Source organism: Lonchura striata, chromosome 12 (genome assembly GCF_050655825.1).
Source record: "Lonchura striata isolate lonStrDom1 chromosome 12, ASM5065582v1, whole genome shotgun sequence".
Classification (NCBI taxonomy): domain Eukaryota; kingdom Metazoa; phylum Chordata; class Aves; order Passeriformes; family Estrildidae; genus Lonchura; species Lonchura striata.
This window is the reverse complement of record NC_140714.1, coordinates 434,416-449,962: the sequence shown is the minus strand read 5'-3', so window position 1 is coordinate 449,962 and position 15,547 is coordinate 434,416. Positions and strand designations below refer to the sequence as shown.

The following is a 15,547-nucleotide window of genomic DNA, read 5'->3' as shown; positions in this document are numbered from 1 at the left end:
TGCAAGAGGACAGGGTACTTGGCCATGATTGTGCAGCTGTTGTTTTTCCCTCTAACATGATGAAGACTGGATCCTGTCACTAGCAAGATGTCCTTGGCACCAGTGAACAATTCAGTGCTGGTCTTGACCCCACCCGGTGCTAGGGACAACGTGCAGATCCTTCCTCTGCTCCAGGCAGCACAGTGCAGCCAGTCCCAGCCCTTGGCACCACCCGCCACTTCACGCCACGCCACACTGCGAGCACCCTGCACGCAGCCTTCGGGTCTTACCTTGCGAATCTCAGGAGGTGGGCAGACTTCAGAGACCTGTGGAGGCTCGGTCTGCAGCCTGCAGCTGGAGCTGCTCTCACTCCAGAGGCAGCGGTGCCCCAGGTCCTCCCTGCCCAAGCACTGGGAGCAGTCAGCACTGCCAGTCGCACAGTTGTACACCTCCACTGAGCCACCAGAGACAAGAGACAATGAGCGCCAGGCCTGAGGCTCTCACAGCTTTGCTTAGCCTAAGGCAACCCAACACATATGGCCCCCCCACTCCCACCACCTGCCCGCTACATTAATCCAGTAAAATCTGAAATCCAGCGGAGGAGCAAAGCAGTCTGCACACACAGCGAGACGAGGCAGCACTTGGCTATCATCCTGCAGACTTCCCAGAAGGCCTGCACGCTTGTTCACACTACAATATAATTTAGCACATTCTTTTCCTTTTTCTCCCCCTTGAAAAACAAGCAACACCCAAACTTGGAACCTTTTGTCAATCAATGCTACATGTTTCCAACTCTCAGCATCCACATGGGAAGCTGCTTGGCAAAGTTGGCTCAAAGCAATCACATTGCTTCCACGCTGCAAAAAATGGGGTATTCTGTGCTTTGTACAGTGTTTACAGATCTTTCCTTCCCCCTGTGACCACAGACCCCTTTCAATGACTTCTTCTCCCTTCAGATCTGCTCAGCTCAACTTCCAAATGTTTTTCTTATACTGCCTTCACATCTCCATTAGCTGATGCCCTGGGTTACATTTCCTCTCCAGCCTCAAGACTTCTGCCACTGAAATGTGGGTATCCATGGAGGTAACAGTGAGAAATGCTCAGGAAACATGGCTTTCACGCCCTTTTCCCCACAGGAGACTTTTCAGGAGCACATAAAACACAGAAACAGACACATTTGGCACTTTTGCTCATAGGAGCATCTTAAGGCACTTCCTGAGTAACTAATGAGTCCCTCAGCCTCAACGCTCTGCTGTGCTGTGCTAATGAAACTCCATCAGCACCAACACTCTGCCTGTGCCATGCTAACGAAACATCACTGGTTCTGAGGATCTCTCCTCCACAAAAAAAAGCTTATTCCATGTCATCTGCAGTCTCCCCAGGAGATTACACTGGGTAGTAGAGCTTGTATTCCTTCAATGGACTATCAAAACAGAGTGTACAATAAAAGCTAATAAACACTGAAATAATAAACAATAACATCAGTGATTTCATTAAAGACATTTTTTAAAAAAGATGTCCACATTTGTCTAGCAGATCTCTGATGCAAGGCAGTCTCTCTAATGTGACTCACACCAGCCTGAGCAAAGCGAGGAGGAGCCAGAGCAGCATAACAGTCCCGTGGGAACTCCAAATATTCTGGCCAATTCCAATGGATGCAAACATGGCCTATGTAAACGAGCTCCCTCTCCATGCAGGAGGAGGGGAATTCCACCACGCTTTTTCTGCTGTGTTTCCTGCTCCCAGCGCCACCCACACAGAGAACTGAGTCTTCTACACAGCCAAAACCCCATGTCCCAACCCCCTCCTCAGGGTTACCACTGCATTGCAAAATTATGCCCTCTTCTTCCAGCAGAGAAACCAGATCTCATGCCTGCCTATGCTGGTATCTCCAGGTATTTTCACTTTGCAAGATAATCCTCCTCCGTTCACAGGGGTTTATCATGGGGAAACCTTTCTGTCCTGGTCACTGGCTGTTGGTGCCCGTGTCTTCCTCCCTGTCACAGCCATCCTCCAAAGGAGAGCTCTCTTTGGGCTCTCGTCCTCCTCTGCACCTCAGATAAATCAGCCCCTTCTGCCACAGCTGCTGACACTGTTGAGAGGCAAAGGAGCTGGGAATGCTGCCTCCAGCCAGAGCCCTTGTCAAGGGCACTGCCAAACCTCTGGCCATGCTGTGCCAGCCCAGCTCCGTGGCTGACCCACTGGGCTCGTCCTGCCTGGCTACCGTGACTGAGTCTGACTCATTTCAGTCTGACTGCCTGCCTTCCTCACTTTGCTGATGTAGCAAGGGCTTTTTTGGGAATCCAGCCCTTCTTCGCAGAGACAGAGAACAGGCCAGGGTGAAATGTGCTTACACATTTTATTCCTTCTCAGCAGAGGAAGCAGAAAGAAGGACTCAATTTTCACGGCATGTGGAACCTTGATGCCATGCTCCTGTGAGTGCTGAGGGAAGAGCCCTGCCCCATCCCTTCTCTCTCCAGGAGGAATTCCTCTCTAGCCCACATCCCAGCTGTGACTGAGAGCACCAGGTGACCTGAGCCATGCACCTGAGCCATGCACTGCTGACAGGTGAGACCTGAGCTGCACTTCAGGGCAGGGCTTGGCTTTGGCTGGCTGTAACAGGGATGTGTGGGTGCCACTCTGGGCTCTGGGCTCACGTTCATGGACAGTGACTCTGGGTAAATACACTTTTTGCATGTACCCGAGAGAAGGAACTGCACTGTGCCCACTGGAGCCATGGTTTCTCCTGCAGCCATAAACTCTGCCCAGGTTTGAGTTGTTCAAGCCAACCAGATGAGATAAGCATAAAAATATTTTCAACTCAGACCTGTCATCATCTCCGGACTGTCGATAAATCTGTCTGGTTTGTCCTTCAGCTGGAGGTTCACTGGGAAGCGATGGCTTTTCTCTGATGTGTGAAGCTGCACACAAAAAACAAACATAACCTTATGAAATTTAGTAAAATAGGAGTTTACATACACACACCCCCTGCCGCCATGGATTGACCTTTCTTGTGAGGCTTCTTTGACCACTGGTCCTCAATACACAAGGGTCTTATCCTTAGCAGAAGAAGTGGGACAGCTGTTTTGTTTTAATCATTTTGCTGAAGTCCCAGTAAACGGCACCAGGACATAGTGCCTATCGTGAGCAGAGCCCTGGGTTGCTGCTATTTTTAGCAGAAATGGACAGGGAAACGAGCAGCCTGGACTGTCTGCACATTCTCAGTGTGGGGCTATGATACGGTGACGTGATGGGAAAGTGCTCTTCCCCAGCTTCCACTCACAGTGTTCCTACTGGTTAACACCCAAATGTTTGCTGCATTTTGCAGGTGCAGTTTGCCCTCCAACAACCACACACTGCTTTCCAGTGAGCATCACAACATTTTCTCAGGCCAATTCCTTGTTCAAAATAAAAGCTACAGAAGCAGCAATTCTGAAAAGTGGCCAAAATTTTGTCTGAACTAAACTCTTCCAATTTAGAAACGTAAACAAGCAGCTCTTTCCCAAGCCCCAGGGGAGTGGGGCCAAAGCCCCTGCAGATCCCCACGGGGCTGGGAACACAGCACCGGTGACATGTGTGTGCCCTGCCAGCATCAGCACACACAGAGAGCCCAGAGGGGTGAATGCAGGAGTGAGAGATGACCAGGAGAGAGTAAGTGGTGTCCCACTGCCAGGTGGGAGGCTGGGGGTAAGACCCTGCCTGCCCTCGGACCTGATCCTCAGCCTGGGGGAAGCAGGGCTGGCAGCCTCACCCCTTGACTCACCAGCACATGTACACACTCCACGGCAGAGGAGTTCACCCACCGGGCTTCAAATGTCCCGTCTGTCCCAAAATGGCACTCCAGAGCTGTCTCCTAGGAGAGGGCACACAAGGGCAGAATGCCTTTAACAACCATTTTGTGCAGTTCTCTGTCTGTCAGTCGGTCAGCAGGGTCCATGTCCCACCTTGATTCTGCCACTGGCACCTGAACTCTGCCCAAGTCAAACAGGAGATCAGTACCCAACACTAAAGGTGCAGACCGGGAGCTGTGCCTGGCCCACAGCACACACAGACCAGATGTGTCTGGCGGGAGCTCCTCTGGGCTGAGGTGTGTAGAACTCCTGCTGCAGCACAGACTGGGAGCCAGTGTTGTCCCGGGCCACCTTGTCCAAACCAGCCCAAACCAGTTGGTGATTTGGGCTCAAAATTACCTTCCTCCTCCTCCTCCTCCCAACAACTACACTGAGAAAATCTCTAATTCAAACAAGGACCCAGCCAAGAACAGGTTCAAAGACAGACTTCTGTGCTGTTTTCCTGATAACGCAAGGATGATATCCTGCACCAAATTATTGCTGAGCCCACATCCTGCAGGAAAAAATCCTATCTCCAAGCAGTTGATGCTTCACCACCACTGAGGTCTAACTACCCTTTGAAAACCGGCAGATCTGATAAAAGACATGGAAGAAAGCACCAGGCTCCTGGCAGGCAGCCACTGCCTCAGCAAACACACAGGCAGAACCTTGCCCAGTGCATCACCTGCACCCAAGCAGCTCTGGCTCTGCAGCTGCCCATAGCCCTGGCCTCATGTCCCTGCCCCTGCAGTGCCCCTGCCACAGCAAAGGGCTGGGGCACATGCCTCTGAGGCTCCCAGCTTCAGCAGCACTCATGAGCTCCTCCAGAGAGGAAAGGAGAAGAAATCCTACCCAGCACCCTGGGACAATGAGCAGGAGGTGATGGAAGGAAGCCAGACTGCCAGAGCCTCTCCTGCTGCCCCTTTCCTGCTGACTCCATTTCCTGTGGGTTCCATGCACTATTGCTTCCTTCTCCGCCACCTCCAGCATCCAGACAGGAAGAAGGATTTCTCACCCTGTTTTGCTGATTTGCAGAGGTCACAGCCTCCTTCCTGAAGGCTGGAGCTGTGCAGGAAAAGGCCACCCCATCCAGGCATGAGGGTCTGCTCTGCCCCTGTGCTGAGGGCAAGGAGGTGTGGTGGGAGTGGTACCTCCATGGCCTCTAGCAGCCCCCTCCAGCATGCCAGAACAGCTCCACTGGCACTTTCAAAATTCTCCTCTCCTGAAGAACAAGAAGCCCCTTGGCTGCCCAGGATGCTGGAATCATCAGCAGGGGCAAGGCAAACCTGGCCCCATGAGCCCTGTTGATCTGAGCCAAAATTACTCAGGGCAGCTTTCTACAAACACCAGAGCTTACTCAAGCACTTTCCCAGTGCTCAGCCTCTTTGCCCCAAATTCCTTTGGTTCTTTCTGGCATGCAGCACATCTCCAAAGGCACCATTTGATGTGCACTCCTGCTTTGTGCTGTTAGAATTAACATGTCAGAAAATGTCACAAAAAATACTTTTTCACATCAAACAAGCTCTGCAGTGATGACCCAAAGGACATTTCCACACCAAATGAGCTCTGCTATGACAATCTGAAGCTAAACAATGCTTCTGTGCTGTACTCAAACACTGTGGCTCAGACAGGGCTCCCTGCCCACCACTCAGAGCTGTGTCCTTTATTCCTCAGCGCAGGCACTGGCGTCAGGCTGGATGTGGGGCTGGGAGAGCTGACACCTGCACGCTCTGCAAACACCACAAGGGAACAGGGAGTTTTATTTCCCCCAGACACCTGTCCAGACCTTCCCAATGCCTTTAGGAACTCATTTACCTTAGAGAAAGTTGCATTGGCCAGTGAGATCAAGATGTTCCGAGATACACCCGTGGGCATCGGCTCCAAAGGGGCAGGCACTATTTGAGGACAGTCAATTTTCTTCTGCTAGGTACAAAAATAAGGAAAAAAAGGGGTTAGCTGGGTGCCTGCTGAGCATCCTTAGCAACAAGGGTAGAGGAACCATCAAAGTCCTTGGTAAGATTCATTTCACTGGGAAATGGGTACTGCCAGGTGCACAGTGACCATGTACCTGCACCTCAGCTGCCACTCTGGCCGTGACAGGGCCAGAATAACTCTGAAAAGAGGCACTGCCACCTCCAATGGCAGATCTACCGGTGTGACCCTCTCCTACCCCCTGTAAGCTGTGTCACACCCATTGCCTTGCTCACTCCTGCCAGCACCTGCAGAGACTGCACAGACTGCTCCAGGGTCTCCGTCCTGCACAGGCTGCGTGTGCAGGGACAGGGTACGAGGAACCACAGGGCCTTTCATGAGGGGGCTGCAGTAGCAGGGCAGCTGCACTGAAAGGCTTAAATGAACTGAAAAATTATTTAAAAAGGTCATCTGTCTCCTTACTTTTGTTCTTGTTTTAAATTGATGTCTCAGACGCTGGAGCTGACTCAGAATTCCAGTTTATGTGACAAACCCATCCTGTTCTCTCATGAGACGTAAATCACACTGCGAAACTACAGCAAAAATGAAGCCAGATTGTGCATGGCCCCAGGGTACATCTAGAGTAATGCTTGTGACAGTGGATCCATTGGGGTAAAAGACAACAAAATACTTGGTCCATTATGCAGAATCATTTGCAGCAGGCAAGATTTCATCTCACTTGCATTAAAGGTTATCCTGCTGTGGCTCACTGATGCCAGTGTTGCTGCAGCTCCAAGGAGAGGCTAAGCCTGCCCTCCCAGAGCTGTGATGCCTGTTCAGACACATCCCTGCAGCCGGACACATCCCTGGGACTGGACATGCAGCAAGGGGGAGGTTTCTCTTCTGCCCTCCCCAGACCTAGATAGGGGTCAGGGAACTACCTGGAACTGCCCATTTGACTGTGGAAAAAACATTCCACTTCTGTCAGGACACTCATCTAACCAAGCACAGTGCTGCCTAAACAAGGAGATTAAATAACAGAGATGAACGTGATAAGGGAAGCAAAAGAGCAAAGCAAACAACTGGAGAGAGATTTCAGTCCCAAGCCTCTTCCAAGGAAATAAAAAAGTTAAAATAAAACCAGCACAGCTACAATTTTAAGCAAAACCTCCCCTGGCCTGCTGAGTACTTGCATGTCACCAGAGCTGGCACAGCTTCCCAGAGAAATACACTTTAGAGGACTGATTAACTTATCTTGCAGCCCCTTCTCCTGCTGTTCACCAGCCACCAGAAATAGAGCTTCCAGCTGACTGTATCCTTCACATCTGGATCAGAGGAAACGGGCAGAATGTCCAAGATGCTGCCGATGGAGCTGGTAGGATGCAGCTTTCCCTGCAGAGCCATGCTCAGGTGCAGCCACACCAGCAATGGTTTGTTTACCAAAAGCTCCAACTGCACGATGAAAGCACCGTGTTTCCAGGGCTACAGAGCAACTCTCCTGCTCACAAGATCAGCAGGAGGCACAGAGAGAAAACAAACATGCCCAAGCAGGTCAGCATCCAGCCCCACTGTACCTCTGGAGCAGGAGATCCAAGGAGATAGTTAGTCCTTTGCTAATCGAGGACTAACCCAGGGCAGTCCCCAGGTGACCCCACAGCCCTGGTGTCACCCAGTGTCACTGTTGAAGCTCACACCCCCAAGTCCCTGGCACAAGCAGCACAGCAGTGCCCAGCAGCACACTCAGCATGAGCACCCACTGCCCCAACAGCCAGCGTGTGCCAGACCCCTGCAGGGTTCCCCAGGCTCTGGCACAGGACAGACACCCAACAGCAGCAACCATCAGGATGGTTTTCAACTTCCCAGCACCCGTCCAGACAGCCAGAGAAAATGCCAGACACGGAAACCTGTGAAGTGGACAAAGAAGAGGATGCTTCCCCAAAACACCTGGGTATGCACAGGCAGGCACAGCTGACCCCAACACACTGCCCTGTGCTGCTGGGAGCTGCCACCTGGCAGGGACTTTTCCATCCCCATTTCCTAGGGATTTACAGGATCCGGAGCTGTAAGTGGCAGCTTCAGCCCCACCCCCATGCCCTGCACTCCTCCCCACTGGAGGGGAGTGGATGCCAGAGCTGGCCCTGGGCTCAGCCTGAGAGGGAGGGTGGGACATCTGACACGGGCCAAGCTCCTCTCGATAATGACAGGGGGGAACACAGGAGACCTGAGTTAAGAGCAGAGGTGCAAAAGGGATATTCCATTTACAGTGTAAAAGCTTGGCTTGGATCTAGAGCAGATTGATTGCTAAAAGGCCCATTTCATTTAAATTAACTTCAATTTAAACTTCAGTAATAGGAACACTCTGAGCCTCTGGGTATTAAAGCTGCAATTTGGAAAGGGGTGATTTTCTCCTCTGGGTGAGCACCCTAGTGGTGCCCCAGCACATTTTTAACATAAAGCAATCTCAAGTCAAAGCCAAGGGAATGGTGGAAAATGGCTGTTTCTTCTTGTACTTGAATCCAGGAGGCCCAGGATGTGGAGAAAGAGCGGCATTGCTCCAGGTATGAGAAGTCATGGAAAGCCAAGAGATGAAGCTCACAGGAGGCACCAGGACAGCTGAATCCCTGAGCCAGCCTCCCCCCAGGCACGGCTCAGCAGGGCAGGGTGCTACCCACCCGCACACATCCCCCTCCTCAACACCAGCTGGGCAGGGTGCCCCAACCCCAGCAGGGCATGAGCCACGGGCAGCGAGTGCTGGCCACTGCTGGAGCAGGCTCGGAGCCCGAGCAGCAGCTGAACCAGCCTCACCTCCATCCGCAGCGCATCCTCGCACTGTGAGTGGTTGGACACACAGCTGTAGGCAGAGGGGCACCAGTGACACTTCCACCTGGCTGAGAGGCAGCTGGTGCACCTGAAATGGCAAAGGCAAGGTGAGGAAAGCAGAGTATAGGTTGCTCAGAGGGGCCACATCTCAGCCCTACAACCCATCTTCACACTGTTCAGCCTTTAATGGTGCCTAGAAAAACCCACGGCAGGTGCTGGATTTCCCTCTCTTCTCCCTGGGAGCTGGCAGGGGATGTGGCCAGAGCCCATCACCCCCAGGCATCCCTGCCTGGCCAGGCCATGCATGCCAGGTAGACTGAGAGCCACCCTCCCCTGCTTAGGAAAAAATGCTTTTCCCCAAAAAAACGCTCTTTCCCCTCATCTGTCTCTCTGAGGAGCCTGGCATGCTGGACCTGACTAAGAGTCTCTCTGCTGTTTTCACAGACATGGGAGAGCTGGCAGGCCATGTGGTCAGGTCCTGATGTCATGCTCCTGAGAGGTGGATGCGTTTTGGTGTGTGCCACTAGAGCCCCCTCAAGCTGATGGGGGTATGTGACTGCTCCCACCCAGGGCTGGAAGGAGCAAGAGGGCATGACCCTCCCTTCCCAGTGCCCCACGGATTGCTGGGGAGGCCACCTCTTCTGCTGAAGAGTTAACAGAACAAGCTTTACATAAAAATATTATTTATGCTTATAAGAAATCCAACATGTCCAGATGGCTTGAGGACCCTCCTCTGGCATCACATCTCCCACGATCCTGCCAAATCCTGCCCAGGCCCCCAAATGCCTGCTCTCAGGAGCTGAGCTCCCCCAATAACCCCACACAGGAGGACCCTTGTCCAGCTCTGTGCTGGCAGTCTCCTAGCTTCAAACTGCCCCACCATTGTCACCCAGTTTCACCCATGCCCTGCCACCACCTGCCCGCAGTGGCTCTGCTGCCTGCACACTGGGGTCACTTACGCTCTCTTCGGGTAAATGTTCCCAATCCTTTTGCAATCATAGATGGTGAAATTGGCCCGGATTATATTTTTGTTGTTGACCCGGAGAGAAGTTTCGACAACCACGTGGTCTGAGAAAATCAAGCCAAAGAATATTGGGTTGCAACAGCCCCTTGCTCACACTCTCACTCAGTAGACAAGAAAGACCCTTGGGAAAACAAGGGCTAAATATGATTTGTTTTCTCTAGGGCTTCCTCTGAGCTGCATTTCAGAACTTGGACCAGTCATCCTTTCTCCTCTGACATTCATCTCTTCCCTCTTAAATCAGCACTTTACATTCCTCTCACAAAAAAGAACGTGGGGACTTTCAGCACAAAATTCCAGCATGTTATGCAAGTGTTAATTAGCAGATTTAATTATTCTCTTCAAGTACAAGTTGGTGCTAAACTATAATTTTTAATATGTGGTAATTAAAACATGTTAGTTATAATGTTTTAAAATCCCGCTCACTTTCCCTGTGCCAACAAACTTGCAGAGAGCAGAAATCCTCTTTTGGCTGGTCAACACACCATACTACCTTCCCTCCCCCCAAAATTGCCTATTTTTTTTTTTCTTTGCAATTTTGCCATATAAGCACCAGAGAGAAGAAACAATGCCTCTTTCAGAATACAGACAATAAATCAGCGCACTGGATTCCAGAAATTCATTTGGACATTGCTGAAACCAACAATACAGAGCAGTTAATGATCTCCCATTCTTTGGATAGTTTGGGAGGAAAGCAATACAACTTCACAAATGAGACTAGGAAAAGTGGAATTTTCAAAAGGACTAGCTAATTCTCCCGCTGCTGAAGTCAGCCATCTTCAATAGCACATTCACTCCAGGCTTGAAGGATGAAAACTTTACAAGCGCTTAGGTCTGGACTAAAGCATCAAACTTCTCCAGAGGCACTGAGAGGGGCTGACCACCTTCCTAAGTGGCCAGTTCAGATCTGGTCAGCTCAGCCAGCAGCTCAGCTGACTTCAGCCTCATCCACAGGTGCTCATCTCCTCTGGAGGCAGCCCATGGAGCCTCGAGGCAGGCTGCCCCATCGGAAAGAAGGGGACACTGCACACCTCTGGCTGGCTTTTGATTGCAAAATGGGGCTAAGAGTTCCTGAGCTCCTTTAGGCACCCACTCGCTCTTCCTCCAGAACTTCTCCTGAAAGGCAGCATGTGTTTTGGAGGGAAATTAAACAAAGCAATTGAAAATATCAATATAAAAAACTCATTTATTTGCCCAGGGCTAAAATGTTTTTGGCTTAGTGCATACTAAATCAAACCAGATAAAAATAAGTACATGAACTGGCATTTAAATTCTGATGTTTAAAACAAAAATTGATAGATTTGAAATACTATCAATTCATGTAAAGATGGTGGAACTCCTATGCTTCAGAGTCATGTGCCCTATAAAACAGACACAGCTTCGGTCTTTTCTCCCCTGTATGTGATAACTGCACATACAACTGAAAAAAATAAATAAAGCCTATTAAAAACTATGTCCACAAAAGAGGTTAGAAGGAACACAGATTGTTTGCCTCTACATACCTTGGTCATCAGGAAATGCTGGATATTTCTCATGTGGAAGCAAACTGCAATAAATAAATTGGTTTACATAATCCCCAGCAACTCTGGCTACTGTGTGGATATTGTTTCCATAGTCACATGAAATATTTGTTCCATTCAGGTTCGGGATAGTTCCATTTATTTGTATTATCAGGGCCTATATTAGACAAAAAAGTCAGCTATTATCACAGAAAATTATATTTCTAAATTGTCGACTTTTTAGATGCTTTTCAGAGGTAGGCAACTCCAAAACAAGCCCACAGACAGGGTCTATCTTGAAACAAATAATATTTTGATAAAAAAACGTTAAAATATAATTAAAATACTTTAAAATAGCAACAGTACAAAACCAGGAAATGAGTTGATTCAGCTGTCTGCAGCTGACTGTGTTTGAAATGTTGCGACCGTCCCCTGTGTGCTTGGTGTGGCAGCTCTGGGTGGTTTCTGCCTTAGGCTCAGCTCTGGGTGCTGTTTTCCTACAGACTTGGCATCCAGCCGGCTCAGGCTCCGGGTGCAGCAGGTCACCCCCAGCTCCCCGAGAGCCTTGGCCTAATGCAGCAGCATGCAGCAGAGCTCAGCATCCCCCTGAGCCACATCCAAGCCATGAGGAGCTGTGCTGCTCCACCCTGGGAGCAGGCAGTGGCTCTACGACCCTGCAGGAGATTGATTTGGAATTGGCAGCAAACGCACCGGGTTCTCTTTGTCAATATTGATCTCAGGCTCCAGGATGGTCATGGAAGGGCACTGCTGCACTCCTTCACTCACACTTGTCCAGAAGTTGGCCCCTGTGAAGTTGGTGCACTCATGCTGCAGAGAACACCTGCAACGAACAGAGGAACAGCTCATGGTTGATGAGTTTTAAAACAGGTAATAAAAATGCTGAATTGCTTGTGAGGGAAGCTCCTGAGAAAATCTTGTGTCTGTATCTTTCTCCTTCATCCATGCAGCTAAACCTTAACATTTGCTGCTATGTTTTAAGTGTCTGCTTGCCATGATAAAAACACGAACTCCCACAGCACCAGTGGAACAGCGGAATTGCGGACGGCAGGAAAAGGCCAGGCTGAACGCAAACTGAGGAGGAGAGAATGACATTTTGTCCAGCATCTTCAGTTTGCAAATGTGGAATCTAATTTTGCATACCCCCTTTTGCATGTGATTGTCTTCTGCTGGTGGATGAGATCTGCAGGGGCAAAACATGGACTTTCACAGGGTGTGGATTCTCCCAGTTCCAAGGTTTGACACCTGCAAGAGATTCTTTGCACTGGTAGCTGCCTGTGGCAGGACAATGCAGCTATGGTGAAATCTTGGCTCGGAAGAACATCCCAACCCTTTGGGCCAGATGCAATAGTTTCTAACAGTATTTTGTAAGGAATGGAAAAAGCCTTTTGGTAGTGTGACTGTGGGGAAATGCAGAAAGCGCCAGGAATTCTTGCCCAGGCTGGAGGGCCAAAGGACATGCTGAAGCGCACCAGAACGGGGCTGGTCCTACCTGGTCTCCATCGTGCACCACCCGCAGTAGGCGTCAGCAGCAGCCAGGCACTCCGTGCACGTCGAGTACTGGCTGCAGGCAGCCACCTTCACCCGTGTCATCTGCACAACAAGAGCACAGCTGCTTCCAAACGTGGCACAGCCCCACGGGAACACCCGCCCGGCCAGGACGCAGCAGCACGGCCTCGTGCAGCTGGAGACAAGACACCAGCGCCTCGGGCTGCGACGCCCTTCCCCTGGAGGAAACTCACCCAGCACGCCACAGGAGCAATCCCTGGCACGGCTTGGAAGCTGGAGCTGTGCCATGGCCACCCGGCATGGGGATGAGCCCAAGAAGCCACCTGCTGCCCACTGGGGGCCCCTGGAGCCTGTCCAAGCCAGGGGCTGCAAGCCCCTAGGGCTCGGGAAACCACAGGGTTTGCAGCCAGCTGAGCTGAGCTGAGCTAGGCTGGGCTGAACTAGGCTGGGTTGACCTGCTCCTTTTCAGCTGGTGCCATGGCAGGAGCCATATGAGACCAGGTTACAGAATGTGACACTGCACCTTTCAGAGGAGTCAGATGGACATAGCTTCACAGCTTGTCCCTCTCTGTGTAAAGCTCTCACCCAGACCTGCAGAAAGCTCCTCTCCAGACAGAGCCCAGCCCTCTCTGGCTGTTTACACAAAGATCAGAAAGCAGCACCACTTTAGAAACCTTGATTTGTGAAAAAATCAAAGTACCTCTGGGGACTCACTTGGCAGGAGCAGTTGGAAGGGAAAGCATGTGTCGGTTTCTGCTCTCTCCTCCTTTGATCTCTAAACATTTGGGAAGGAAACCTGAGTGGTTTGGAACAGTGGAGACTGAAAATGTGAGGTGTGAGAGCCCTGAGCTCTCCCCAGGCAAGCACACTCCAGGCTGTAGGCTCCTTGGCCAGAGCCCCACTTCACTCACAGCACCTCACTGCTCCCCCAGTCCTGTGGGGCTCAGCAGCCCCACCCAACCCTGTCAAGCTCCTGGGGAGCTTCCCAGGACACTAACTCCACCAAAGGAAAACCACCTCATCAGATTTATTGGAAAAGAAGCAGTCAGAGGAGGCACCATGAGCACCACACCAGTTGTTTGATCAGCCCGAGCAGAGGGCACAGCCCAGCCAGGGGCTGAGATCGGACAGTCAGAGCCATCAGCTGAAGAGGCTTCCTGGGAGGGGTCTGTGAAATGATAATGACCAATCTGCAGGGAATTAGAGCTCGAAAAATACAAATGCAACATGCAATATTTGGGGTTGTACGTATGTTTTGACAGATTAAAATGTAATTCAGGACAAACCCTCAGTGCCTGGAGTGCTCAGCTCTCATCTTCCTACTCTGTTAACTTGATGGAGATGGGACCACCTGTCTGTACCTGCTGTGATTCTCCAGGTCTCTGCAGAGCCCTGCTGCCAAGCACTGGGCAGAAGCCTCCCCAGGAACAACTTCTGACAGGCAGACTTTTTGTCTGTAGGATCTCCTGAAAGCCTCCCTAAAGACCATGTACTGTCATTTTGGGGTTTCTGTACAGGAACAACCTTTCCTTATTTCTGTGCTTATTTCTGCACTCCTATAAGTGCAATTGGTTTCAGTATCTTTCACTCTTCTTTTTATCTGACCACCACAAAGACCTGATAAGCTGGGCTGCGTGGTGTTATCACCCAGCACAGGAGAAGGGACAGGCACCTCCCCAGAAAGCCAGTGACAGCCAAAGCTCTGAACATCCTGGCTCTCACCATTAAAGAAAATCTTATCGTCTATTTCTGCTCCCAGCTCTGAGTTAAATCAAATGTGTGCTGTGCTCCAAGAACTGTTTTGTTGAGGACTGAAGATCTCACCTGGTAAGAGGTCATCAGGTAGAGGTAAGTGGAATCAGAAGGGTCAAATTGCATGATGGGATGGACAGGCTCTCCATAAGCCACCAAAATGGATCTCCTGCTAATAACCTTCATCGTATTGTCCAGGTTTATCTGTAGAGAGAAGAGGCCACTCACTGAGACTATTTTCAAATACTAAGGGGAGAAGATTATTTCTCCTTGGGTATAAATAAAAACCAGAGTGGTATTCAGTGGTGGCCTAAGTTGTTAAGCACTTTGCAGGCTGCACACACAGAGCTTTCCTGGAAAGTCAGCTCTGTGTCACTGGGCAGGCACGGCATGGCCCAGAAAGCCTCAGCCCTGCTCAGTGATGCAGGACCCTCACTGTCCCTGGCTGCCTCTGCAAAGTGTCTGATTGGAGGCTCTATCCCTGCACAGCTTCATCCAGCAGGCACAGCAGCATCTGTGTTACCCTCATGCATGTGGCACCAGCCTTCAGGCCTCATCACATACATTCTGTATTCATACGCACATTCTGTACAGAGAACACTGAGTTTCCAAAACTTAATGAAAAACAGTGAAAATCAGCAACAGGGCTGTACAGCATGGCATCTCCTGCTCCCTGCATATTTGAAAAATAAGTGTTGTCACTCCCAGCCAGAAGAAGCTTCTATCCCTGCTGACTCCAGAGGACCATGACAGCTGCCACAGGAGTGCCAAGTCCTACCTTGCCTCATGAATCACCAGCAGAAATGCTGGCAGTGATGGAGAAGGCTGTAGAGCATCAGCCTGCCTTTCAGTTCTCTGAATGTCTTGGCATTTGACTTGAAAATTCAGTAAATTAAATGTGGCATTGCTGAGAGGAAATAACAATGGGGCTACACAATTTCTCGTGACAGTCAGTTTTCAGCTTAAAACAGAAAGGGAGTGAGGAAAATTCTGGCCTTACTAGCAAAGGAAGGCAATAATTGTAATGACCAAGTGCGCCTCTGTTCTCTAAATGTGGATTAAATAATTAATATAGGTTAATTAATTCTTACACTAGAGCAGCACTGACACACCCCAGCAAGACAGCACAGGCTCAGGCTTCTTTCTGCTAAGAAACACAGCACAGAGAGCTATGCAAAAAAAGGGTACTATCACTGTATCCATTTTAA

At 50.4% G+C, this 15,547-nt stretch overlaps 1 protein-coding gene across 4 annotated transcripts in view; it reads right to left on the bottom strand.

Moving 5' to 3' along the window:
* PLXND1 (plexin D1) overlaps window positions 1-15,547 on the bottom strand; it is a 69,441-nt gene that overhangs the window by 34,559 nt on the left and 19,335 nt on the right. For 3 of the 4 annotated variants that reach the window (XR_014958085.1, XM_077786200.2, XM_085590232.1), the window contains 10 exons: window positions 14,412-14,543; window positions 12,571-12,671; window positions 11,772-11,901; window positions 11,064-11,238; window positions 9,500-9,608; window positions 8,526-8,628; window positions 5,625-5,732; window positions 3,743-3,832; window positions 2,807-2,900; window positions 270-433 (listed from right to left, as the gene is read on the bottom strand). Coding sequence is in view for 3 of the 4 variants with exons in the window: in XM_077786200.2 (XP_077642326.2) it covers window positions 270-433; window positions 2,807-2,900; window positions 3,743-3,832; window positions 5,625-5,732; window positions 8,526-8,628; window positions 9,500-9,608; window positions 11,064-11,238; window positions 11,772-11,901; window positions 12,571-12,671; window positions 14,412-14,543 (1,206 nt within the window). In the remaining variant the exon portion in view is untranslated. The remainder of the gene's footprint in view (window positions 1-269; window positions 434-2,806; window positions 2,901-3,742; window positions 3,833-5,624; window positions 5,733-8,525; window positions 8,629-9,499; window positions 9,609-11,063; window positions 11,239-11,771; window positions 11,902-12,570; window positions 12,672-14,411; window positions 14,544-15,547) is intronic. The other variant, XM_085590231.1, reaches the window with a different exon arrangement.